A 26,967-nucleotide genomic window follows, 5' to 3' on the forward strand; every position below is an offset into this window, starting at 1 on the left:
ACACTGGGGTGGATCACGGAAGAGCCTGGAAGGGTGTGTTAAGAGCAGGCCTAGAGCGGCCAGGCTGGGCCTCAGAGGCCTGGCCAGGGGAGAACAGGTGGAGGGGAAGTAAAGAGGCCAAGACTTAGATCAACAAGAAGTCTGGTTCAGGGGTGAACGGACACTGAAGGGTGGGCTTTGGCAGTCACGGGGGGGTCCCCCGGGCAGGCAGATGGGCCTGGCCCCCTACTCAGCAAGGTGCATGAGGTTCTTCGTGGGCCTGCCCTGCACCTGTTAGTTTCCCCACAGCCCCAGCCTTGACATGGGCTGTGCTCATCACCCACGGCTCAACCTCTCCAGGAATTTCAGCTCTGGGAAGGCTCCACTCCTCACTCGAGGACTCCATGCCCTTCCCCTCTGTCTGCAGAAGCCTGGCTGCTGGAACTCAGCACCCCAGGGAAGGAAAAAGTCGGTGCCCCTGCGAATAGTGGGCACAGAAGGGCCTCATGTTCCCCATAGGGCAGCCTCGTCTGTGCACCAGGGGAGGCCTGTCCAGCTGATCTGAATACATCCACCCCTTCAAGCCCCTGAAGGGGAGACTGAGGACCAACACCTCATCGGACAAGCCTGGGAGTCCTTGTTCCATACTTGGACTGTGGTTCCACAGAGATATCGGAAACACTGGGTGATGGGGGGAAGGGCCGGGGTCCTGACAAGCATGCAGAATTGCTTTACCTGGACGAGGTCTAGGTGCACACCAGGGGCACAGGGGAACATGGGGGATGCCAGGACTGCCCTCCCCATTCCACAAGGAGGTTCTAGAACACTCTGGAGCTGGGAAGAACAGGAGCTCAAGGCTCATGCGCTACAGCCCATGACCCGGTGGCCACTAATAAGGCGACAGGAGTGGCAGGAGCTGCCACATCCTGAGTCAGCGTGCTAGGACCAAATCCATACGCCCCCGGGAAGCTGGTATTGCTGTCTTTCCGCTCCAGGTGGGCAAACCGGGGCTCTGAGAGGCTGAGCAGCCTTTCGATGCCACCAAGGGTCGGGGGACAGCAGGGAGGGGTCTTCAGTGCACAGTCAGATACGGATGCTCGGGTCCACGCAGCTGCATGGAGGGGTGGGTGTGGCTCCTGCAGACCCTCAGGGAAGCCGCTTCGGTTTCCATTCTGGCTTTCCCATTGGGTTCCTGGGTTCTAATCTGAAAGAAGTACTCCCGTGTTGGGGCCCTGAGCCCCACCCAGGCTCACTGCTAGGTCCCTCTCTAAATGATGGTCTGAAGAAGGGCCCCTCCAAGACCCACCGCTCCGGCAGGAGCCACGTCTGTCTGCGCACCGGACCGGCATGGCGCCAGCCCAGAGAGGGGCTCCAAAAGCAGCTGCTCAATTCATTACATTCACGACCTTCTACTGATTCAGCCCCTGCACCTTCTGCTCTGGGGCATCCAGGTCCCTTTCAGGGATCAGCACCCAGCCCTCCCCCCTTTCCTGCTCTAGGCCTGGGATTCCCAGGAGGGGGTGGTGACACCCACGCACTGCCCTGCGTGTCCTGCCTCCTGGGCTCAGTGCCAGGAGAGACCCCATGCTCAAGGCACCCTCAGCTCCCAAAGCACCTTCCCGCTAGGACCCCGACAGAGGAGCGTCGGAGAGCTTTGGGGAGTGGGGCAGTGACTCCCACATCCCTGCTCTGCCCCGCAGCACAGCGCCAGGCCCTTCCCTCCTTCAGAGTGAGGTTTCAGTGGGTTCTGCAGAGACCTTTCCCCACGCGCGACTCCTGGACCTCTCCTCCCTCCCTGCCCTGAGTCCTAAATGGGCCGGGGCCAGTCACACCTTTGTGCCTTTCCGAACACTGTTCTCCCTAGGACACTTTCCCCCTTGAATGGCTAAACCCTACTGTCCTGTAAGGCCCAGCTAAAGGGGCACTTGTTCTAGGACATGTTTCCCTCCTCCCCTGGGAAGAATTCATCCCAACCCCCTGCACCTCCACAACACGTCACATATCCTCCTACGTGTGTGGTCAGGATGGGCCACAGCCATTTCTGTAGCTCCAGAGCCTGGTGAAGGCCGTGGCCTAGAATAGATGGTTGGATGGATGGATAGATGGACGGAAGGATGGATAGATGGATGGACAAATGGATGGATGGGTAGGTGGATGGATGGATCAATGGGTGGATGGATGGATGGACAAATGGATGGGTGGATGGATGGATGGATGGATCGGTGGGTGGATGGATGGACAAATGGATGGATGGATGGGTGCATGGATGGACAAATGGATGGATGGATGGGTGCATGGATGGATGGATTGGTGGGTGGGTGGGTGGATGGATGGATGAATGGACGGGTAGACAGGTAGATGAACAAATGGACAGATGGACAAATGGATAGATGGATGGGTGCATGGATGGATGGATCGGTGGGTGGGTGGGTGGATGGGTGGATGGATGGATCGGTGGGTGGGTAGATGGATGGACAGACAAATGCATAGATGAACAAATGGATAGATGGACAAATGGATGGACAAGTGGGTGGGTGGATGGATGGATGCGTGGATGGTGCAGGATGGGTGAGTGAAAAGAGTGCCCAGACCATCCTGGGCACAGCTCAATGCAAAGGAGAGAAGGCAGCTAGCTTAGGGGCTATGTTCTGAGGCAGATGGAAGGTTATTCTGATTTTCATTCTTTTGTGGAAGCAGCAGTCGGTCCAGCATTGGGTTTTCTGACTTTTCCCAGCCCTCTGAGCATGATGGTGGGATCGGTCCTATCCTGTGGTATTTAACTCATGCATGTAAAGTCCTAAGCCCAGTGCTTGTCCACATCACCCCTGTGAAGGCAAGATTCTGAATCTGAGTGTGATTTTTGTTCATATCTCCACACATACATCGTGTGCAAGCTGGAGGCCTGTGGGGTGTTTAAAAATAAACATTGAAAAGTTGAGAGATTGCATAAAATGCTAACATTTTCCAGCTTTTACCAGAAAAAAATAGGGGGCTTGGCAACTCTGAATGTTCATTCTTGCAACTGGAGGCTGCTTCCTTTAGAGAGGCATGTGCTTTCCAATTTGCCACACTCCCCACCACTCCCTGTAAACTGCCCAACCGGGCAGTGTCAACTGCCATGTTATTACTGTGATTGTATTTTGTGGGTGTGTGGAGTGGTGGGGACAAAGTAAGCAAGAAAGTGAAATATCCCTTGTACCCATGACTACCAAAAGTAGGAGAACAAAAGAGAAACAGAGAAGGTCATGCAATTGTAAGGAAAATGGGGGAAAAGCACATTTCGTGGTGGAACTGAAGATTGCCGTGTGGTTAGTAAGGACACAGAGGTGTCCTGCTGTCACTGCAGGGCCAGCACCTGGCGGGGCACCTGTGTGTCCTGCCTGCCTGCTCTGCTGTGGCCATGGCCACAGACGATGCCTTTGCTGCTGAAAACGCCACAGGGCCTTCCCCCTCATTGGATCAGCATTTCAGAGCTCACCTGAGTATTATCTAAGAAAAAAAAAATGGATATGTGTACTTTCCCTGCCCTAGGCTATTTGTAGGAAATATTTAAAACAACACCACTTTCCAGCACTGGAAGATGAGGGACACGGTCACTCTGGGAAAGCACTCTCCCTATTCTTTCTGTTGTCTTTATGCTTTTTACCTGCATGACAGGCAACCTTCTCAGAGTTCAGTCTGGGGGGCGGATATCACTTTACAACTTGGGGGATGAGAGTTGCCAAAACACGAGAAGAGGTGAATCGTCTTGTGAAGGGACTTGCGGAAGACCACGTACTCATCTCAACTCCAGTTTGCACGAGCAAGTGCCCAGCTCGCACTGGCAACTGGGGCAGGGGATCCTGCCAAACGTCCCCTCTTCCGCAGCTTCCTTGCCACCGGCTCAGCCTGCTTCTCTCATTTCTATGATGAATGCCCAGGGCCCCTGTGGGGGCGGGCTGGGTGGGGGCTGCCGCCAGGGACACTACCACCGGCAGAACCCAAGGGGCGGTGGGGGCTGGGGGGGTTCGGAGACTCTCAGAATTAGGAACTCTATTAATATAATCTAGCATATTAATATGCCCATGGAGAAAACATATGATCATCTCAATAGATGATTAAAAGACATTTATCAAAAGCCACCATCCATTCCTGATAAAAAACAGTTAGAAAAATAGAAATAGATGGCTAATTCTTTACCAGGATAAAAAAAAAAAGAGCAAGAGAGAGACGTGTCTATATATAACAAGCCAAAAGGTGGCATTATGGGTTAATGTTGAAATTAGAACCTTCTATTAATGCACAGGTAAGACGAGGCGGCGCAGTGGCTGGAAGCCGCCGGGTGAGGTGCGGGCAGACGCGGGCAGGAGGCGGCACAGACCCTGGAGAGGAGGCCCCATCGGTGTCTGCGGATGACAGAACTGCCTGCCAGGGACCCCGGAGGAAAGCAACTGAGAACCCGTCAGAAACAATAAAAGCAGTCGGTGAGAAGCCCACAGGTCTTGATGTATAAATGCCAGGAAATACATGGTAAGGAAAGAGCCATTCACAAGAGCCGCAGAAACATCAAACTGCCCACAAGAACCTAAAAAGCAGCATCTGGGTCGTCAGTTCTGCTCTGCGTGGTGACAGAGCCCAACCTCCGGGGGGGGGGAGGGGACTCTTCATCTAAAATGACAATCGCCCCTCTGTTGATCTAGGCAGCCAGTGCGCTCACAGTAAACACCTAGAACGGTTTCCGGAGCCCCTCCCCCGCCACCAAAACGTTCTCAAGTGAAGCCAGAAGAGTAATCCTATGAATATAATTAGAAAAATCTGGGGGGGCTATAAAGGGAGAACTCTATCATATATTAAAGGTTATTATAAAACCATAAGGTTCAAAACAGTGTGGCAATAATATAAAAAGAACAGAGAACAGAGTCAAGAGAAACGTCAATTGATGCACTTAGCTCATAGAACAATAGGACAAAGACAGCATTTAAGATTCAGTGAAGAAAGTACTCTAAACGGCATTAAGAAAACTGGCTAACGCTACAGGAGAAAATAAGGCTGGCCCTAATTCTTCTAATAGATTTCAGATGGATTAAGTAGTTGAAAAGATTTTAATATTTTAATATATTAAAATATGAAAGAGGGGAAGAATGATTTTTATAATCTTCTGACACAAAGCCCCAAGTAAACAAAACGTTAAAACATAAAGACAAAAAGAGCCCGTGAAAAAATTAAAACTATTGTACAGAACACATCATTACAAGAAAAGCCACTGTTTAAAGTGTGTTTCGGCATGTGACGGAGAAAGTTGTTATAAAGAGCATAAAGAAGATGCCTGAGTGGCTCAGTCGGTTAAACGCCCACCTTCAGCTCAGGTCATGATCTCGGGGTCCTGGGATCGAGCCCCACATTGGGCTCCCTGCTCAGTGGGAAGCCTGCTTCTCCCTCTCCCTTTCCCTCTGCCCCTCCCCACTGTTCGTTCTTTCTCTCAAATAAAATCTTTTTAAAAAAAAAGCATAAAGAATTCTAAAAAGAAATGGAAAAAAATGAAATAAGCCAACAGAAAAAATAGAGCAAAGGGCACAAACAGAAGAGATTTGTGAAATAAATACAAATGGCCAATAACCACATGAAAGAATGTTCACCTTCCGATGCTGGTGGTGCTCGGCCATAGTGAGAATGTGGGGAACAGGTACCCTCCTCATACACTGCGGGGTGGGGAGGGGAGGTCTCAGTGTGCATGCCCTTTTTGGAAGGCAAATGGGAATATATATTCTCCTAAAGAAAGACCCAGGGGAGCAAAGACACATGTACAAGGAAATATACTGCAGCCGTGTAATAGTGAATAATTGGAAACAACTCAAAAGTCAATCAATAGTGGATTGCTTAAATAAATTATGGCATAATCATAAAAGGGAACCACATGTAGTCATTAAAAAGAATGAGGTAGGTCTGTGCGAAGTGATACGGAAGGTTGTGGAAATGAACAGCAAGGTGAGGCTTCGTACAGTGTGTGTGAGCCTGCGTGTGTGTGTGTGTGTGTGTGTCCGCCTTTTACGTGTTTCTGTTGATGTCTCCAGCTTTATAAACATGTACAACCTTTGAACTCAAGGGGAAAACACTAAATATTAAACAACTGATTCTGATTGGCGGGGTAGCTGCTTCAGATGATAAACTGCCCAAGAGATCCGCTACGATTTATGGGGCGGGAACGCATCCTGTCTGTGGCATGAAACTGGCTCCTATGCTGTGGTCACATTCCTGGAGAGTCTATGCAGTGGTGGTCCCCAAGCTACTTCCCATATTTCAAGAGAAGCCTAACACTCCTTGTGTGCCTTCAGAAAGGCCATCCGTTAAACTAATTCATTAGGGTTCTTTGTTTTGGGCTGGAATGATCTAACTGTGTGTGTAAGGGCTTGGGTGGCAGCTCGGTGCCTTTGAGCAATATAAAAAAGGGGAGAACAGGTTAACATCTATTTAGTTAACTGACTTTTATTTAATAAATAAGTTAGGTTTCTTTTCCAAAATGTATCAGCTTCCTTATTGAAAAATCAAGAAAAAGGATTCTGGGTGGTGGAAACGTTAAATCTAGGCGGAGAGAACGCCGCTGCTTATTTCCCGTTGCAGTTTAAGACCTGACCACTAGATGGTGCAAAGGGACTGCAAATTTTGCGACCTCGCCCTCCACAAAATCCTTTAACGTTAATAAGCACAACGAAAGCTTTCCGAAAGTAGAAAGAATGAACAATTGTGCTGGGACATGAACATTTTGCTTTTATAAAATTGGGACTCTGCCATTTCATTACTGATACAAAAATCTTCTGCCTTACTTTCTTCCCGCATATGCAGGTCCCTATATCTCATCTATTTGAAGGGGCCTGTAGAAGCCCGTGCAGAGTGGATGTCCAAAAGTTGAATTCGAAATTTTCTTTTTTTTTTTACCTTGCACTGCCAAATGTGTTTCCATCTCAATGTCGTGACGTAAATGCTAGTGTAATTGGCCCCAAGCTAAATAAGCAATAAGCCCCATTTTTCAACACACAAACACATAAAGATGTCAGCTCAAACTGTTTACTAATTAACACTTAAAAAGACACAAATTAGATATGCGTGGCTAAGAGCAATTATAATCAAGACGAATTTCTCTAGTCATTTGGGAACTGAGAAAAATGCCTAATTGCTGGAACCAATGTTTTAAAAACTGAAATCACGCCAGTTAGCAAATATGTTCATTTAAAGAACATTCCACGTGACTACACTCTTGAGGATTGACTACAAACATGAGAACAAGGAAAATATTTAGGTATAAAATTAAAATTTTAAGCTCCCTTAGATTTATAACTTCTTCATTAAACACGTCTGCAAACAGCAGCCCATAAAAACCTGTAGCAATTAAGTGGTTAAATGAACTGCCTCCCTTGTCAATTTTAAGGGAGTGATTAATATTAGATCGTCCCTTTACTAATTAGACTCTCCCGTGTCTTTCAGCTTTAAAGTCGAGTGAAAATGGAGGCTGTGTGCCCTACCAGGAAGCATGGTGGGCTAATGACGCTTCCCTCGCCAGGCTGAATTTGCAGCGAGGCACCCACGGAAGGGAGGGCGAGCATTGTGGTTTTCTGTGGGAGGTTGGCAGCAGGTGGGGACATGGCTTTGCACCGAGCTGGAGGGCGCTACGCGTGCTGGGTGCCGCTTCATCATGGGCATTGTTGGCTCCTAGTTTGAAAAGGCTTGCAGCTTGTTACGCGTGCGGCCTGAGAGCGACCATCAAGGCCGCTGTCTCTTGGCCATTATTCCTTGAGATGAGGGATGGAGGGTCTGCAGGGGAGGTGAGACCGGGGGTGGCCGGGCCACAGGGCAGGTGCGGCGGAGGGCGGGCAGGCAGCATAAACAAACACAGTAAAGGGAAACGGAGACACCGGCACGATTTTAGAAGCTGCAGCCTGGGCTGCAGAGCTGGGGTGCTCCCACCCCGGCTGTGACGGGGAATCCATCAGATGGAGAAATGGAGCAACTGCTTACAAGGGAAATAAAGAGCAGCAGAGACGGAGAATATTTATATGCCCATCTTCTCACTCCGAGAGAAGGCGCTTCATCACAGGGGTCGGCTGCAAAATCACACTTTTCCTGACTCCCGAACAGAGAGACGCTTTTGTTTGGGCTGCGGAGAGGACAATGAGGGTTTCACGGGGACAGGGTCCCCTGGGGTCACCACCACCCTCCTGCTGCCCAGCCCCGTGGGGGAGGGGCAGGGACAGAAAGCCCCCGCATCGCTGCCGCTGGTCACCACCGTGGCTGAGGGGAGATGAGCAGAAACTCACTTTCCCATGCCTCGGACTAATGTGCACGGCAGAGGCCCTGCTCCGAGCCGGGGCCATGCGTGGATGCAGGGAGTTCGGCTGCCGGAGGGCAGGCTGGCCAGGAGGGAGGCTGCGATCCCCACCCGGCGACAGGAGAGTGACCGCATCCACGTGGGAATTCCTTTACCAGCCACAGCTTTGCTCATTTTCAACACCCACACCTGAGAGTATTTCTTAGTTGGGAGAGGTTTCATGTTTGTCAAGAATTCGCCCCCCCCCCCCCCAAATCTGCTTGATGGCAGGTAGAGGGATTTTAATCACAACCTTAAAACATGACCTTCCTTGGGCGTCTTTCAAGAAACTTAACCCAGTGCTACATGCCACTGCTTCTGGGAATAGCAATGAAGGCAGGAGCAGCAGCTGCGGGGAGCGCTGCACCAGGGCTGGGGTCATCAGGCCGGGGGCGGGGGGGGGGAGCCAGGGGACCTGCCCAGGGTTGAGCCTACGCGGCAGATTTGGCGTACTACCCCAGGCATCCAGACTCAAACTGTGTCCTCCCCACCCTAGCCGTTGCCTCCACTCTCTACACGGTCCATAAACGTCCCTGCGAACACCAGGGATGTGCCCACCAACGCGGCAGGCAGCTCTGGTCTACCCGGCCAGCCACATGGCCAGCGAGCCTTGTCCCATCTTCCTGCTGGCAGAGCCCTACGTCACATGCTCCCTGAAGCTCGGTTGATTTTGGGGGGCTGGAGGTGCACTGCCCACCCACACCTGGGGTGATACCTTGTCTCCATCTTTACTCGGGCAGTTCTTGGCTCTGGCTGGCTGGGGGGCACTGTGGGTCCCTGCTTGTGCTGGCAGCTGGGGTGTTCCCTTTGGTCCCTGACCATCAAAGTCAAGGTTGGCAGGGCCATGGGGTTTGTTCATGGAGTGAACTGTCCGAATGGTGGCGACGGGGCACAGGCTTAAATTCAGAATCACCCCCAGGCAGAGCATGCTAAGTAAAGGTAAAGGAAGCCCACCCCAGCTCTGGACAGACAGAGCGTGCTGCCGTCAGGGGCTGCGTCTTCTGCTCCCTTCGCGGCTGGGACCACGCGAGCCCAGGTCTCTGCCAGAAGCCCGGGCAACACCACTTCTCCACACAGGGCCTAGGGGGCAGGGGGTAAAGGAGAGAAGCAGCTGCCCAGCAGAGAGCAGCCTCTGTGGATACTGGCCTCTCCCTGCGGCTCAGGAATCCGAGGAGATGTTGGGGATGGGCAGAGAGACGCGCTTCTGGTCATGTGGCTGCCCTGAACCCAGAGGCAGTCTCCTGCCTTTTTGTGGGGGAGGGGTTTGGCTTAATAGTGTAAAATACGACAAAATAATACACAGTGAGCCAAGCAAAGTCGTCCGCTAAGAACCCCCACCCCCTCCAGGGGCAGCTAGACTTGCCGGGGACAGAAAGGAGCAAAATCATCCCAACCAAAGGGACACCCAGCTACTCAGGAGCCGAGAGCCAGGGCGGCGGCGGGCCCGGCCTCTCCTCAGCCTCCGACTCCATGAGCAATGCTGAGTTCAGCGGCGAAAAGGAGGAAGTTCATGTTTATTTATGGAGAAAATTCTCTGCCATTGTTGCCGAAGCAGCAGCCCGTTCACCAGAGCGTGATATCAACATACTAATCACCATGAAATGCACGCGGATGGCCGGGGCCAGTAACTTCTAAATCCTCAGATTAAATGAAAAACCGCAGCATTCTTGACTGGGGTGCTATCTATGATGGTTTTACACCCGACTTAATGTTTCAAACCTTCCCTGATTCCCCACTTTTTAACTCCACTTTAATTTCCTTCAACAGAGAACAGAGACGTGTGTTTTTAGCCCATCACTGGAACACGAAATAGAACGAGGCGTGGTCACCCGGGCTGGATTTCCGCTAGGTCGCCCCCTTCTGGTGGACAGTAATAATAGCGAGCGTGACGGAGACCACGGCTGCGGCTAGATCCTGTCCGGCCCTTTACACGACTGCCTCAGTCAGACCCCGAAAGTGCTGTGCACGCAGGATTTTTATTACTCTCCCGATTTACAGAAGAGAACACAGAGGTTCAGAGCAGTTGAGCAGTGCTGCTGAGACCCAAGCCTGGGGCGGCCAAGTCCGAACCCCTCTGCACCCTCCAGGCTAGCTCAGAGTGCCGGACGGCAAGACAACACATGCTAACGAAACGCGTGTTTGGGTGGCATTTTAGTCCTCGGGGTGAGAATTCAGGTTTCTGGTGGCTTCTGCAGCCTGCACTGAGCCCTACACAGGCCTCACCTACTCTGCCCCATCCCAGCAACTCAAAGGACCAACCTCCCCGTAAGCACCGCTGTCTCCATCAGTCTCTTCGAGGGACGTAGAGCCACGGGCTTTAAGTCATAAGGGGTAGGGTTTGGAGTGTGACCACTGGGTCTCAATCTTGTCTTGGGCAAGACTAGAGTCTCAATTTCTGTCCCACGAGATGGGGAGGAATGACACCCACTTGGTCAGCGGCAGATGGGGGGTGGGGGTGGGAACCAGTGGAAATGCAGGGAGAGCCCCCAGCTGAAGGTGAGCACATAGCAGGTGCTAAAACAGGGATAGACGACGGGCAAGGGAAAGCGTGACATCCAGACGGCCGCCTCCTTGGTCCAGCACGAGCCACATCACGGCCTCCAACCCATGGGGCTGGGCACCTGTGTTTATGAATATTCAGGTGGTGTTCCTGAAAACCCTAGGAGATACAGTCTCCTGTTACCCCGGCTTTAAATAGAGAGGGGATGATTTGCCCCCAGTCGGCGTGAGGCTGGGTTGGACGTCTGTCTGTACGACCTTGTCCATCCTAAAGGGGTCACAGGCCGAGCCCCTGCACTACCCCTGCAGCCAGAGTAAGCCACCCTCCCACGCCTTCTGCACAGGGCCACCCTACACAGGACCCCACGCGAAGGCAGTCTGTAGAACCATCCATGGCTGCCTTGCTTTTGAGAAGGGCCGACACGGAGCTCCATGTACACAGGGGTCTCTACTGTAGTCGCTGTTCTTCCCCCAAGTTTACTGCTCCCCCCACACCCCCCCAAAACCTATAGATGACAACCAGGTTGGTTTTTATGATTTACTGAAAATCGAAGACAAAGGGGGACTTTTTGGTCTTGTTTTTGCTATGACAGGTTTAGAAATTTGTTGTACTACATTGATTCAATTTTCCTTGATTTCAGCCATCTTTCAATAATGCAACCTGCTTCTGCTAGCTGGGTATACGGGAGAAAACCCAGAGGAACTGAGAATATTGAAATGGTTCTACCATTTCCATCTTTGAGACAAATGTTCCTCTCAGAGGAGAGCCGGTTGCAAGCATGTGACTGCTTAACCGCCGTCTACACATGAAGGACGACACGCACATACACTCATGCTGTCTTATGAAAACAGGGAAGACACGGGCGGGTCTGACCTCCGGTTTCATCCCAATATCTCAGCTCTTGTTCCTCAGAGTTGTCACAAGTACTCTAGTCTTGGATTTCTTTCTGTTTTGTTAGGCAAACGTCCAAACTATGTGGAACCAGGCTGCCGAGTGGGGTCTGGCTTATCAGGCACAACGGAACGGACCCTGATCCTTGCTCTAAATCGTGAAGAGGATCCTCGGACATGTCCCCAAACCCCTGCTGGTGGCAAATAAGAGAGCCCCAGGAGGAGAGAAAGGAGACTCCGTGCCCATTCCCCAATCCCCACCTCTTAAAAACAGGGGGCATTTTAAAACCTCCTAGCTTTCAGAGAACACAAGGTGTTGGTCATAACTGACTTGAAGCAAGAAACACATTAAAAGTGAGTTTCTTTTTCTAAGGAATAAATCTGAGTGACATGGAAGTGTTTTCCTCAGAGGGGCACCCCACACCTACATCCTCCCCGTTCCTGGGACGGACCCCTATTGGGGTTCGGAGACCCCATGCGGAGCAAGCAGGCCCAGGTCCCACCTGCCCCCAGTCTGGAGAGCTTGCTTACCTCTTTTTCAATTTCTGCCAGAGATTTGATGGTGATTCCCAAGAGATCAAAGGGCTGCATCTGCAAATACAGATCAAGTCATCCTTTTAAACGCCTGGAAAATGTTGTTTCACATTTGCTTTTATGCATAACAATTGTGACACCTCAAACCACCCTATGTGAGCTAGCATTTTCTCTATCCTCTTTCAACATAAACCCACCACCGCGACTCTGTAAGTGATTACGAGCAACGTGAGCAAACGTTCCAGAAAACCTGGGCGATAGCAGGGCTCGACCCTTCTGCTGGGGACCCCTGCTTAGTCGTCTGTCGGCGGCACCCAGGAGGGTCCAGCCCTCCTGAGCGACAGTGACGGTCACTGATGACTTCTGTCTCTCCTTTCTCCCTGCTCAGACCAAAAACTGGTTTGCTCCTTCTGCAGCTGGGGGGGTGGAGGAGCACGAGGCTTGGCCCAGTCGCCCTGAACGCAGCATCTGTGTGATGGGATGGGTCTAAGGAACTGTAGGAGGGAATTCTGAGTCTTTGAAGATGCAAGGTGAATGAAAAAACTGCCCATCAATGATCATTTGAGAACCCGATGGTGGTGAAAATGGTATCACTGCATTTTAATGGGGGTTTCTATAATTTCATGACGATGGGAGCCTTCTCTGAAAATGCTGGCTTTCCCCCAGCCAGCAGAAGTCAGGTACATGAGGCAGTAAGTCAGCTGGAGGCACAGAGAGGCCGGGGCTGGATGCAGGGTGAGAGGTAAGGGGGCAGTGGGCACCCTGTTCCCGAGGCCCCTGCTCTGAGCCTGTCAGCATTCTGTATTTCCGAGAGGGGCCAGCAACTGGCAGCTGGAGACCAACAGGTGAAACCCGGGTCCCAGACAAACCCCAGGCCCTCATGGTTCTGCACCACAGCCCAGAGGTCGGGGCAGAGCTAGAGCCCATGGGGATCTCCTGCCAGGTGCGGTAGAAAGGCCAGCTCCTGAGTCCAAGGACCTGGATTCAAAATAGGGCAGCCGTGGGTTAAATCACCTCATCATTTCCTCTCCCACTCGGAGCGGCGTGGCTGGGTTCTCCTGGCGGGGCTGCTGGGAGGGTCGGGACGGTCGGACGAGAGAAGCGCTCGGAGGTGCACAGCACCGGGCTTGGCCCGAGCTGCCCTCCTCGAGCGCTTGCTGAGTCGGCAGCGCTGGGCGGCGGCACATTTGCGAGGGCGATCTTGGGACAGGGCCACCGAATGAGGCACTCAGCTCACGGGGCTGCTCTGCCAGTAGCCACAAAACAGTTTGGCTCTCTCCTGCTGCCAGCCCGAGTGGCGAGAACGGGGCTGCTTGCCCGCGATCCAGCAGAGATCCAGCTGTTGCATCATTAGGCTCTAACTGCCCCACTAAACTTTCCCGACTGGAGCTGGTGCACCGGACGGAACAGCCTCTCCGAGGGAGCGGGGCGGGAGAGGCGCCAGCGTCGCCATGGCAACGCGGCCAAGTGGCGTCGGCTGGAGTTACTCATGCTCCGCATGTCACGTCACGAGCATTTTTCAAGATTAAGCTGCTTACCAGAAGGGTTCAGAGGAGGCCTATTATATTTCATGAAAATGGAAACTACAGAGCAGGTCATATCGCAAGCCGGGTGGTTTAAGCTGGATCCAAGAAACACACTGGAGGATTCTTTAGCCGGTGCCCAAACTGGGGACCTCACAGTCATTAGCAACTCAAAACAAACTTCTGCAAAAAGGATAAAAACACCCAGAAACAAGTCTATGGAGCCGGCATGGACCAGGCCTGAATAGCTGGGGGTGGGGGGGACAGGCGCCATCAGAGAGAGGGTCCCCGGAGTGCCAGGTGGGGTCAGCGGCACCAGCCCACAGCCCGCAAGCCTGGGATTGGCGGGCACCGCTCATGCTGTAGGCGCTGACCTTCACCAGCTCACGCAGCCCCTTTGTCATCAGAGAGCTCAGGGGCCCCAGCCGCCTGGTGCGTGTCGTGGGGCCCCTGCGGGCCCGCAGTGAGCGGGCGACCACAGCTGCGGGCACACACTAACCGCCAGCCCTGCCATTCGGAGGCCTCCCTCCGATTCGGAGCCGAGACTGGTTATCACAGAACCCGGCAATCACAATGAAAAAACGAGGCAGCCTTCTTTCTGTGAGATGTTGTCATGGTTAAATAAAAAAGAACAAAAATTAGTAAGTTTAACTTGGAAACCAAGAACATTCACGACTTAGTGAAGTTCAGCCCAATTTACCATCACATTTGAAACAAAAAGGCTCTGTTATGGCTGAATCGGAGTCTCTCTGCTAGTCCGTCTCGCTCCCTCCCTGTGCCTCATCCCTGCTCTTCAGTTACTCCTCGAGCACCTACTGTGTGCAGCGTTAGCTGGAGGGACCCAGACGGGAAGCCCTGGTATTGGGACAACACGAGGGCAGGGGTGTGAGGGCCGCCGGGAGGGGCCTGCGTGCTGAGCAGAGGGAGCACGCAGGCTGGGGGTGGCAGCACAGAAGGGACAACATGCATAACACTTACACTTTCTGGAACGCAAGAAAACTTCTCTGAAATCATAAAAGGCACACCATCCATTGCTGTAAAAGAACAGAAAAAGAGAAAATGGCATTGGGGACACCAGCGGTGTTCAGTGACTTGAGATGCTGACAGTACAAACCGACATGGGCACAGGTGAGTGGGGCCCTGGGGTGACGTGGGCAGATGCACCCCCCCTGCACCCAGGACACACACCTGGTTGGAGGGGGGCAATGCTGTGCACGTCCCCGGAGCACCACACAGAAGTACAGACAGAGCTCTGTACCTGGGAGCTGGCCTCTGACCTGTAAGTGGTGGGAGCTCCTGAGGGGTTGGTGGCAGGACAGAGGCGCACGCAGACGGGGAGGGGACAAAGCAGTGCTCTGTGAGGTGGGCAGGGAGCGTGCTGGGGACACATTCTCTCCGCTGAGAGTGATGCCATACCCCAGGCTGCCGGGCCCACAGGAAAGGTCTAGATTGGAGAGAGTGACTTTGGAGTCAGAAAGACTGGGTCTGAATCCTAGCTGTGGGTTTCGGTGAGTTTAAGTTATGTTTAAAAGGAGGAAGGCAGGGGGCGCCTGGGTGGCTCAGTTGGTATCAGGGGTCCTGGGATCGAGCCCCCTGTCGGGCTCCCTGCTTGTCCTCTCCGCTTCTGCTCTCTCTCTCGCCATCTCTGTCGCTGTCCGCGAATAAATAAATAAATAAATAAAAATAAATAAATAAAAATCTTTTTTTTTTTTAAAGGAGAATGGCAGGGCCTGTGAGCTGGGGCGCATGTGAGCCGGGGTGCGTGTGAGCTGGGGTGCATGAGCTGCAGGTGTGTGTGAGCTGCAGGTGCGTGTGAGCTGGAGGTGCGTGTGAGCCGGGGTGCAAGAGCTGCAGGTGTGTGTGAGCTGGAGGTGCGTGTGAGTTGGGGTGCGTGTGAGCTGCAGGTGTGTGTGAGCTGGAGGTGCGTGTGAGCTGCAGGTGCGTGTGAGCTGGAGGTGCGTGTGAGCTGGAGGTGCGTGTGAGCCGGGGTGCGTGAGCTGCAGGTGCGTGTGAGCTGGAGGTGCGTGTGAGCTGCGGGTGCGTGTGAGCCGGGGTGCGTGTGAGCCGGGGTGCGTGAGCTGCAGGTGCGTGTGAGCTGCAGGTGCATGTGAGCCGGGGTGCGTGAGCTGCAGGTGCGTGTGAGCTGGAGGTGCATGTGAGCTGCAGGTGTGTGTGAGCTGGAGGTGCGTGTGAGCCGGGGTGCGTGAGCTGCAGGTGCGTGAGCTGGAGGTGCGTGTGAGCTGCGGGTGCGTGTGAGCCGGGGAGCGTGAGCTGCAGGTGCATGTGAGCTGCAGGTGCGTGTGAGCCGGGGTGCGTGAGCTGCAGGTGCATGTGAGCTGGAGGTGCATGTGAGCTGCAGGTGCGTGTGAGCTGGAGGTGCGTGTGAGCTGGAGGTGCGTGTGAGCCGGGGTGCGTGTGAGCTGGAGGTGCGTGTGAGCTGCAGGTGTGTGTGAGCCGGGGTGCGTGAGCTGCAGGTGCGTGAGCTGGAGGTGCATGTGAGCTGGAGGTGCGTGTGAGCCGGGGTGCGTGTGAGCTGGAGGTACATGTGAGCCGGGGTGCATGTGAGCCGGGGTGCGTGTGAGCTGGAGGTGCGCGCAGCGTTGGGCACAGAGCGGGTGGGTGGGCCACAGCACAGCTGGCATGGTTGACTCTGTCTCCTAGCCCCGGGCTTCGAGGCTGACTCAAGGCACCAGGCTGCTGGTTTTAACAGGACACCAGAGAAAGATGGGAATGGGTCCCTAGCAAACGAAAACACCGGGGTCAGTGGTGCCGTTCCTTTCCCACAGCCCGGAGGTCTTCCGGCCCATTCCGCTTTGGGAGGACACGGGGAAGGCGTGGTGAGTGGGTTCCCTGGGAAGTGATGGTCTCTGCTTCCCCCACCATCTAAGATGGGGGCTTCTCTGGTATCCGAGGGGCAGACAATTTCTTTCAGTCCTAAGAAAGAAGACTCGCAGAAGCAGAAAGAAGGCAGGAGAAAAATAAGAGAAAGAGAAGAGGTGTGGGACAAATCCTCTCTGATCAGCAAGCTGAGCCACATGGTTCATCTTAAGCTCTGTTCATAATGGATTTCAGGGAAGGAAAAACAAAGCCTCGTCTGGTAAGTCTGAAGAAAAGGGAAGAGCACAGCCCGCCCCGGCTGCCCCCGGAAGCCTCCTCTCTTTGGAAGGCTGCTGCCCGAGGTCCGGCCCTGGGCTCAAACGGAGGCATCCACAGTCGGGGGCCTTCCCCCACCTTGGGCCCCTGCAAGCTGCTGGGACTGCCCAGGGGAGCACCGGCTAAGGGCCAGGAACAGTGTGACACTTCTCCAGAAAGGAGGGGGGGAGGAAGCCCACGTAACCTACAGCATGTCACAGGTGCGGACATACAAGTGACATTGGGGCACACGTGCTGGGAAAACCCATCCCTGAACAGATGACCCTTGAAAGGCCACACGCCTTCTAGAGAGGGACAGGACGGGGTCCCACCCAAGATCCAAGAAGAGGCCCCCCTTCCTGGCAATTGCCAATCTGCCCAACTCCAGCTGTGGGCCGAGGCCTACCCCACGAGGCACTCTGACCCCTGACCCCTGCCCCTTCCCAGTGCCATGGGGACGCATGGGCAGGTACTACTCAGCACCTGCTGTCATTTCACAGATCGGGGCCTGCCGAGGGCACCCAGGTAGCAAGCAGGGACTCCAAATCCTCTGGCCCTTCCACTGGGTATAAACGGAATTTCTGAGGACAAATCTGCCTCTTCCAGACCAGGGTATGTTAAGGTTTTGATGACCATTATCACATCCTCCTGAAGTCTCCAGACGTCCTTTCCACCAGCTCCTTCTGATCAGACCTAGCGGCCAGGAAGCGGGTGTGCGCGCGAATCGTCCAGTCAGACCCGCCACCGCCTTCTCCCCAAACCCGTTCCTCGCTGCGCCCTCCCACTCGTCAGTCACGCGCCACCCTGCTCCTGGCCATCCCACATCCAGGGCTGGAAGCCACAGCCTACTCTGCCTCTCCTTTAAATCCCACAAGCCCACGGCTGTCACCTGCCAGGGCCACGCACTCTGCTCTCGGTACACACATCTGCACACACGCTCCTCGTTCCTGCTTCTTTCTGCCCGCTAGACCGACGGCAGCGCCCACGGCAGAGCTCCCTTCACACGCCCCACGTACTGCATTCAGGAAGCACGCTGACCAAAGGCCTGGTGAGTAGTTTTCCGCAAGCACGTCTTCAGCACATCCCCACCCTGATCGTTCACTCACTAGGCTTTGTTTTAAAGACCTTATTAGCGTCCGGGGTTTCCGATAAGATAGGTCAAGAACTCCCCCTCGCTGCTGACAGAGCTTCCATCTGAATGTCCGTGTGTGTTTAGAGAACTCGTATCCTGATGGGGAAGTAGGGTGACCTTCCACAGCCGGATCACCCCCAGAAATGAGAGGCCCGGGGAGCACGGAGAGCAGGAGTGAGGCAGAGAGGTGGCTCCCGTCCAGTCCAAGGCTGGCAGCCACACCAGCGCCCCACACAGCAGGATTACCAAGGGAGGGTCCTCAATGGCCCATAAGGCCCTTTCCCCTCACACCCCTTATGTCGACACCTGGCTGTTCTTCTGAGGTCTGCTCTGAGTGCCTCTCCTGCAGCCAGGCTTCCCGGAGGCGTCCCCCCACCTCCTCCCTGGGTCCCCGGCCACAGCCACATGTCCTCTCAGGCAGTGGGCTTCCTGGCACTTCACGTGTGAGTCGCCGCTGCATTCCTGTGTCCCTGGCCCCGGGATGGGCCCAGAGGGGCTCAGGGGAGCAGGTGCCGGAGAGTAGCTGCTCCCACAGAACAGTCCTGTGCATGGGGGCTCGGCCTGGGGCATGTACGTAACCCCGAGGGTTTGGTGAGCTGCTGACAAAAGCCATGGGTTTCTGGAAGAAGTCTGGGAATCATCTCTAGGAACTGGGGAGATTTAAGCAGGGAGGAGGAGAATTTTGGTTCTTAAAATTTTTTTAGCACATTAGTAAAAATTTAGTAAATTTTGTTCAGCTAAAATTCACCTAATATAAAATTAACCATTTTAGAGTGAACACTTTTGCCAGTACCTGGTCCGTTCACAGTGTTGAGCAACGACCACCGTTCCCTAGTTTCACAGCATGTCCCCCACTCCAGAGCAACACCCTGTACTCCTACCACTCAGTACTCTCCGTCTTCCAAGAGTGTGTGTTTCTCTCTCCTTCCAACTGATGGTCATGTCTTTGAAAAAGAAAGATCTAGAAAGAGAAGACTGGCTTTCTGGACTGTGGTGGCCCGGCCTCCTGGAATGCTGCATTTCTGCCTTGTGGGTTATGATGGGGGAGGGGAAGGGCAGGTTTGCCCAGATTGACCCTTGGGACCTGGAGGGCTGCAAATAAAAATTGAGGAGAAAAAGATCCAGAAAAGGAACTTGTAAAACTTGGATACTAACAATAGCATTTTTATGTGTGTGTGTGTGTGTGTGTGTGTGTGTGTGTGTGTATTATAAAAATACACCTTTACAGAACAGGTAATACATATTTTTACCTTATATATATATGTGTGTGTGTGTGCATGTGTACATATGTGTACACGCACACACACAGCATTTCCAAAAAGCCCCGTCTTAGCTTCTAAGACAGACTAGGGGAAGTGAGTAGAGACCGTGCACAGCCACACCCCACAGAGTTTCTGAGCCACCGGAAGGGGGTTTCATTCAGAAGTGCCTCCTGTTTGCATACAGCCCCTTACCCCAACACCTCATTCTCCAGGTGAAATCCTCACTCCCAGACCTGGAGAACGGCGGGGATTTGTTGGGGCCAAGGGGCAACCCGCCATCTGAACGATGAAGGTATTTGGTGAAGGCGCTCCCTCTGGTCCCCGGGTTGACTCAAAGGTGATTTCCTCACAGAGCAACTTCTCGAGGAGGCTGACGGCAGAAGACCAGAAGTGACATCCTTACCGACCACACCAAAGACAACCCTTTTGGGGAGAAGAAAGGGAGGAGGCACCCCCGAGACTGTGTGAGAAAGGCAGCAGTGGCCTTCAGGGTGGCCTTCGGGGCTGTGCTGGCCTGGCTCGGCCCCACGGCCAGTGCCCTCCCGACAGGCTCGGTGGCAGAGGAGATGGTGGGGAGGATCAATCAGACCCAGTCTGACCCGCAAAGGGAGCTGCCTGGTGATGGGAGAGAGATGGGAACTTTGAGATAAATTTCCACTTTATCTTAAAGTTCATGATAGAAAGATGAGCACAGTCAGATCCTTCTCCTATTCTCCTAGAAAACAGACCTCGACAGTCTTAGAAGAAAAGAAAGCGAGTGGATAGGGTCCTATGGGCTGAAAGCTCCCGATGGAGCTGGCGAGAGGAACGGGATGCTCTCACCCGTGCAAGGAGCCCCTGGAAAGGGGAGCCAGTACAAGTTTGCTGAACAGATAGTCTGCTGGCCAAAATCCATTTATTTAAAAAATCTAGTATATCAAAGATTATGGTATGCTGAAAGAATGTGGATTTTAGCAAAACATGTGATAAAATTTCTTATGTTACCCATGCAGGCAAGAGAGAGAAATATGGCTGAACAATGTTAAGCGAAGAATCCATAACTGGTCGGATGAGGTGCTCAAGAAGCTGATTAATAGATTGAGGTTGACCTCAACTGACCTCTCTGGAAGGTACCCAGGGCATTATCGATTAGTTCAATGAAGACATACATAGTAGGCCTATCTCGGATGTGGCTGACGGGGCGTCTGGGAGGACCGTCTCTAAGCTGGCTAACTGAGAGAAGTCCAATGAAGATCCCCCCAAACTGGGATCATGGTCTAAATTTAAGGATGGGATTTATTACAGGTCAGTGCTAGTAAGTCCTGTACTTTAGGTCTTAAAAACCAAAGGTATTAGATGGAATGAAAGACGTGGAATAACAGCAGAAGTTATGAAAAAAGACTTGTTTGTAGTTGCGTGAGGCAGGAATGCGATCCGACTATCTAACGCGAGGCGGGAAGGTGCCACGGTGAGCGACGGGAGGGAGCCGTCATCTTGGTCTGCTCTGGGCTTGAGTCTGAGTCCAGTGCGGGGACCAACAGTCAGAGGGTCCTCGCACGTGGCCTACGAGGAGTCCCAGGATGGTGGGGGACCTGAAGTGGAACCACACGAGGAGAGGGAGGAAGCCATCAGGCCTGATGCTCCGGGAAGGCAACATCCTGTCCATTTTTGTTCACCACCACCTCCTGCCCGGCCCCTAGGACCCGGTGCCGTGCCCGCACATGGGGAGCTGCAGCCAGATCTGGTCCAGATAAGACTCAAAGGTGAGCGTAATCAAAGGCCCACGCATATTCCCAGAGCTGCCTCAGGGTGAGGGCTAGAGGCATGGCTCCTTGCCCTGGTGAGGACGAAAGGGAGGATGAGCAGAGCTGGCCGAGCAGGGGCCAGGCAGGGGCCGCGTGCTGGGGAGCTAGGGAGAGATTTTGTGTGTCGGGTGGAAAGCTGATCCGTGGGACTGCCGAATCCCCTTCTAATTCCATAGCATCCACTTCTACTCTATCTGGGCAGCCATTCCAGATTTTAAAATATCTAGAGATTTGCCAAACATAATTCTTAAAATCAATGGCACACATTTTTCATGTGTTCCGAAAGAGTGTTCATAAATCATCTCCATCCTGGCTTCTCATGGGGGAGCCACGTTTCCTCCTTTCTTTCTTTCTCCCCTAGCTGAAGCCAGTATTTTGTCTTCACTATTCTTTAGCGCTCAGAGACTGTGACAGTCGCTCTAGCCTTCGGTCTATCGCTGAGTCTACTCAGAGGGACACGCGCGGGGCAGCTGGAGGGAGAGCTGTGAGCAAAGGGACCCCGCTCTCAGAGAGTATATTTTCATCTCCCAACCTGCCCTCCCAGTCAGCCTGAGGAATCCCAGGAGGACTCCGCCAGATCGGTCCGTGGTCATAACCCAGAAGCAGGGACAGCGCCTGTCCCTTCTTTGCTGGCACCCAAGCTGGCCTTCCTGGGGCACACGGCAGTCACCTCTCCAGACCCCTCGGCTCCCAGTGTGACATGACCCAGGCCACCCCCAAACCTTGGAGGTAACAGAACTGCTTCTGAGGCCCAGTTCTACAGCAGAGAGAGGAGGACAGGAAACCCACGTTTGCTGGCTGCATGCTGGGCAGTGAGCGTGAACACTCATCGAGTCACTTCAGCCTCAACACAATCGCTTGCAAGTCATCCTCCAGGAAGCCGAGGCTTAGAGCAGTCAGGTGGCTTGCCGGAGCCAGGAGTCGAGCACAGAGCTGGGGTGGCGGAGGCGCTGCAGGGGTATGGTGGGAGGGCGGGCCTGGCAGGGCAACACCCTGGGCCTCACCTCCAACTCCGTGGGCATGAGTGTGTGGTCCAGCTGGCTGCCCCACCACCGTGAGCCTCAGCTACCTGTCTGTGAAATGGGGAGAAGACGCTCTCAGGAGGCTGCATGAAGGTGACAGGGACCTCAGTCACAAGAGAGGGACGGCTGCCCGGCTCTGCAAATGGTGGTGTCCACTCGGACCGAAAGCCACGTCCAGGCAGCCTTCCTTTTAGTACCAGGACACTGTTTTCTTCTTCTTTTTTAAATTTTGTTTTTGGTGGCGGTTTTAACAAAACGCTGATCCACGGCACGGAGCGGCGTACAGATGAGAGCGAGGACGTGCCGCGGGCTCCGTAGTGCAATTAGCATTCTCCTAAACAAACGAGCTTCAACAGAGCTGTAATTAAGCAGGCCTGTAATTAAGTATATGCCCTTTATCATAACGATCATGCTTAAAAATGGCATGATGCATGGAGCTCTGTTATTAATGCTGTAATCCCAACCTGAAGTGCGAGTACATAGAAATCAGGGTGTCAGGCCTGTCACCAGAGTGTTTGTAAAATACATTAAAGAAAAAAACCAGGAAACAATGAGCTCATTCAACTGTTCTTTTTACAATCAGGCACTACAAGTCAAGAGGATTGTGGATGCTTACGGAATCTGCAAGGTTTAAACAAATAAAGCTCTCATCTGCTGTATTAACACTGCCCAAGATTTTAAAGGAGGAGAAAGGGGGGGGTTTCTTTTTTTTTCCCCAACTGACCCGAATACCTGACTTTGCTGTTCTCGGGGAAGGAGTCCAATTCACGTGCTGTATTTGGACATAACATTGGTCGCCTGCTTGCACAGACAACCCTGCTAGGACGCCACGGGAGCTCTGCCTGGCAACGGGATAGGGTTATTACAGTTCCTGTATCTCTCCTTCGCGTGGGAACCATACTTGTACTTGCCAAGGCAGTGCCCTCAGCCATCCCTTGATTCTGCCCCCGAGGTGCACACTTCCGGATTTCCCAGCGCTCGACTCGAACCCACTGCTGACTCATTCCCAAGGGCTCCGGACCCAGGGCCGCCCGACTGCCTGCGGATACCCACAGTTGCTCACCCCTTCCCTCACTGACATCTCAAGGGGGAAATACTCTAACCGATGTATGTATTCATTTCAACATGCTTGATAAAGAGTCTTAAAATCATGTGGCCAAAAAAAAAAAAAAGTAATATTAAGAGAAAGACTCCATTTCTGGCATCTCAACTGTCATCTGCTTACAGCTGTCAAGCAGGATTCTGTGAACTGGTCACAGCACCTCAGACGTACTTGCAGAGATGGTGGTGAATGATGTGGCTTTACTGGCAGGTAGTCATTTTCAGAATAAAGTTAAATGCAGCTGGAATGGGGGAAGGCCTTTAACCCTGGCTACTTGCTTGTAAATAATCAGCAACCTGGCTCGCTCTTCTCTCCTTCCCCGTGGCTTCAAAGGTCCTTTACAATTTGTGACGGGAAAGATGCCAACACCTCAAGATCTCAAGGCCTTTTCTCAAAACTCATATGCAAACTGAAACACCAAGCTTGTTTTGCCGTCTTGTTGATTTCACTGGGGCTATTCCTTGGAAGACACGTGTGGATGCCTCCAAGACTGTCTGCTCAGTGACATTCCAATTGAGTCCACACTAGGCCTACAACTTCCTTCTAGATCCCCTAAGTAATGTGTTTTGTTGGTTATTCAAAAGCCAAAAGAACTACTTATGGGCCACAGTGACCTCCTGAGGCCGATGGCACCGTGGGGAGGAGGGAGAGGATGCCCGAGTCAGATGCGTGTGAGCCCCGAGCTGGGCTCAGCCACTGGCTGGCCGTGGAGCTTTGGGCAGGCCACTTGGCCTGAGTCAGACCTGCACCTGTCAAAGAAGGAGAACCACGGCCAAGGGCTGAGTCTGCAGAGGAGAAAGAGCCGAGCATAGCCTGACCGGCAGCAGGCGCTCAGCACGTGGTAGCTACGGGTGATTCGCAGACGCCAAGCAGGCCCTGCTTCTCAGAGGCGTGATTCAGGACGGGTCCACCTCGGACTCAAGACAAGTGTTTACTCTCTCTATGCCTCTCTTTCCTCAGCTGTAGAAGGAAGGAAAGAATCCTACCTGGATGGCTGTGACGTTTAAAGCCCCCGGTAACCACCTGCTCATTCTCACCAGCATCACGAGCTGGGGAGAATGTCCTTCCAAGGAAGCAGAACTGTTTAGTTTTCGAGCTGCTTTTACATCAAAACGTAAATGCAGCCACATTAAATTCCGTAAGCTGTGGGCTGTGAGTCCCCATCCAGAGGCTGCTGGAGGTGTGGAAGCGATGCCTGGCCAGGACTACCTCAGAGGGTTCCCCCCGACCATGGCTCTCCCTGGCATCTGCCATCTCTGGGGTCACAGGTCAAGCTCAACTGTAGGAGCAAGACCCATGCTGGGCCCAGCTTGCTTAACGTCCCCCGGAAAAGAGCCCTAAAAGCAAAGTGAAGCATACTGCCCTTGGCTGTCTGGGGGTTAATTTGCCAGGTTAGTCAGAAACACCATACTCTTCAAAATAAAAGCGACTTTGCCCCACAAATGAATATTCTCTCAGGTTCTATGAGTGGGGAAGCCTCCCCGTCCCCCATACAGAGCACCTGCCAGCAAGTGTCACTTTAGCTGTGTGGCCCACTTCATGTCTCCACATCCCCAGTATCCTGGGAGGAAACTGAGGGCCCTGCACTCCCCCGTCCTCCTTCCAGAGCTGCCCCTCGCGGGCCCAGTGGCTGCTGTCTGAGCCGTGGGAGCTGGAAGGGCACAAGTCTGGAGAAGAAGGGCCACACATGGCTGCCCCACACTGCAGAGCCACGAGAAACCCCAGGTCCATGAACAAAACACCCTCCCTCTGCAGAAATGCTTTCTGAAACTTCATGAATATTTGGTGACTTGGGGCAGAGATGTATTGCATTTTGCTCGAGGTAAAGATAAAATCCAACTAAGTGCCACTTTTCCACGTGAGTGAGAAGGCGCCTCGGTTGTAGAGGCATTGTGTGGAAATTGCCACGGGCCCACGCCTGCCTTCCCACAGTGCAGCACACACACAGAAACCCCTACACGAGCCGGAGACTAACAAGAGGGGATCTCTAAAAGCAGAGTGAGAAGCAGACCGAGGGCCAACGAAGGTTTGCTGCTATTAGAAGCGACCACACTCCTCCAGAGCACAGGCATGGTCTGAACAGCAGCTTAATCCACAGCCAGCCGTGGACGGAGGCCGAGCCTTGACCTAGGACGGCCTGGCCTCCAGCTGCTGAAGGGTCGGAGCCGCTGGCCGAGGGGCAGATACCGCCGCCGCCTGCTGGGGGGGGGGGTCCGGCCGTGCAGGCAGGCAGGTGCGCCTCCCCTTACAGGCCCTCTGTCACCTTCTCAACCAACTCACACACAGGCAGTCCCGACTCAGGATGGTCTGACTTACGAGTTTTCGACTTCATGATGGTGCAAAGGTGATACACATTCAGTGGAAGCCGTACTTCGGATTCTGAATTTTGACCCTTGCCTGAGCTAGTGATGAGTGGTTCAGTCCTTTCTCATGGTGCAGGGCAGCGGCCGCTCCCAGGCAGCCAGGGGACCACGAGGGTCAACAGCACATACACGCGCGGCCATTCTGTCCCCGTCCAGCTGTCCTGGTTTTCACTTTCAGTACAGTATTCAATAGATTACAAGAGATTTTCAACACTTTAGCATAAAATAGGCTTTTGTCAGATGATTTTGCCCAAGTGTAAGTGGTTCTGAGCACATCTACGGTGGGCTAGGCTGAGCTAGGATGCTCGGTAGGGTAGGCGTAGTAAATGCATTTTCAACTGACTATGGGTTTGTTGGGACGTAAACCCATAGTGACATAAGGAAGACCTGTGTATTTTTAAATTGTATTCAATAAAGGAATACATTTCCTAAACAAACAATTCCAATAGCACAGCTAAGTTCAAGTGCCCCTGAATGCAGAGCCCTGATCCCAGACCCTCCTCAGGGCCAGCCCTGGATGTGGTCTGCACTGTGCCTGCGGTTCTCCCAGCCCGTTGCTATGCAGGTACAGACGTGCCTGCATACAGAAGAAATACAGAATTTTGTTTTGTATGTGTCTGTGCCTCTCATACAAATAGCATCACAGCATATAACGGTTCTACGATGTGTTTTCGACAACCGTCAGAGAGTTCCTATATCGGTAGCTGTAGATGTTATCTTGGTCTTTTTAACAGCTGGGTAGAAGTAAGAGTAGAGAGGCAACCAATGGGCTGATCAGGAGCCTGGCTGCCATTTTAAGTGGCCTGCAGGTCACCACGAGGTCCCTGGGGAGCCATCGAAGGGTTTTTGAGCTAGAGAGAGACATGGTCATGTGTATGTTTTAGGAATGGCTTCCTGGCTGTGGAGAGAAGCGTGGATTAGAGGGAGTGAGGCTGGAGGCAGGACCACCAGGGAGGAGGGATGCTGGTGAGGGATGCTGGTGGTGGTGTCTAGGACTGTGACAGTAAGAATGGAGAAGAGGGGACAGATCGAGGGGTATTCAGATACAGAACCAAGAGACTTGGCCACTGGCTGTGGTAGTTTCACTACTTTCCAGGGCGAGGAGACAAGGGTGACCCTGAGATTCTGGCTTAACCATCGGGAGAGTGGAGGCCCGGGAACCTGGGAGACACGTGGGGTAAGCTGGTCGGGTCTCTCTTGGTTGTGCTGGGTTTGAGGGGCTTGTGAGACAACCCGGGGGAGATGCCAGTCAACACGGTTGGGACATGATGAGCAAGATCCGAGACTGGTTGGTAAGGACTGCCCGGATGGGAAATACAGACGTGAGGCGGCCGGGGGAGGATCTGGGGCGTCCAGCCTGCCAGTGACTGAGGCATGAGAGAAGATGAGAAGTTCTGGGAAGAGCA

The 26,967-nt window shown here is 53.2% G+C and overlaps 1 protein-coding gene across 3 annotated transcripts in view; it reads right to left on the reverse strand.

Annotated features, from left to right (window-relative positions):
• The window catches only part of MVB12B (multivesicular body subunit 12B), a 182,552-nt gene that overhangs the window by 9,063 nt on the left and 146,522 nt on the right, over positions 1–26,967 (reverse strand). For all 3 annotated transcript variants that reach the window (XM_045790926.2, XM_087869368.1, XM_045790927.2), the window contains exons 8-9: positions 14,743–14,798; positions 12,239–12,298 (exon numbers count right to left, since the gene is read on the reverse strand). In XM_045790926.2, coding sequence (XP_045646882.2) covers positions 12,239–12,298; positions 14,743–14,798 — 116 coding nt within the window. The remainder of the gene's footprint in view (positions 1–12,238; positions 12,299–14,742; positions 14,799–26,967) is intronic.

The sequence above is a fragment of the Ursus americanus genome, chromosome 18, assembly GCF_024610735.1.
Source record: "Ursus americanus isolate L20-20 chromosome 18, mUrsAme1.1.p, whole genome shotgun sequence".
Lineage (NCBI taxonomy): Eukaryota > Metazoa > Chordata > Mammalia > Carnivora > Ursidae > Ursus > Ursus americanus.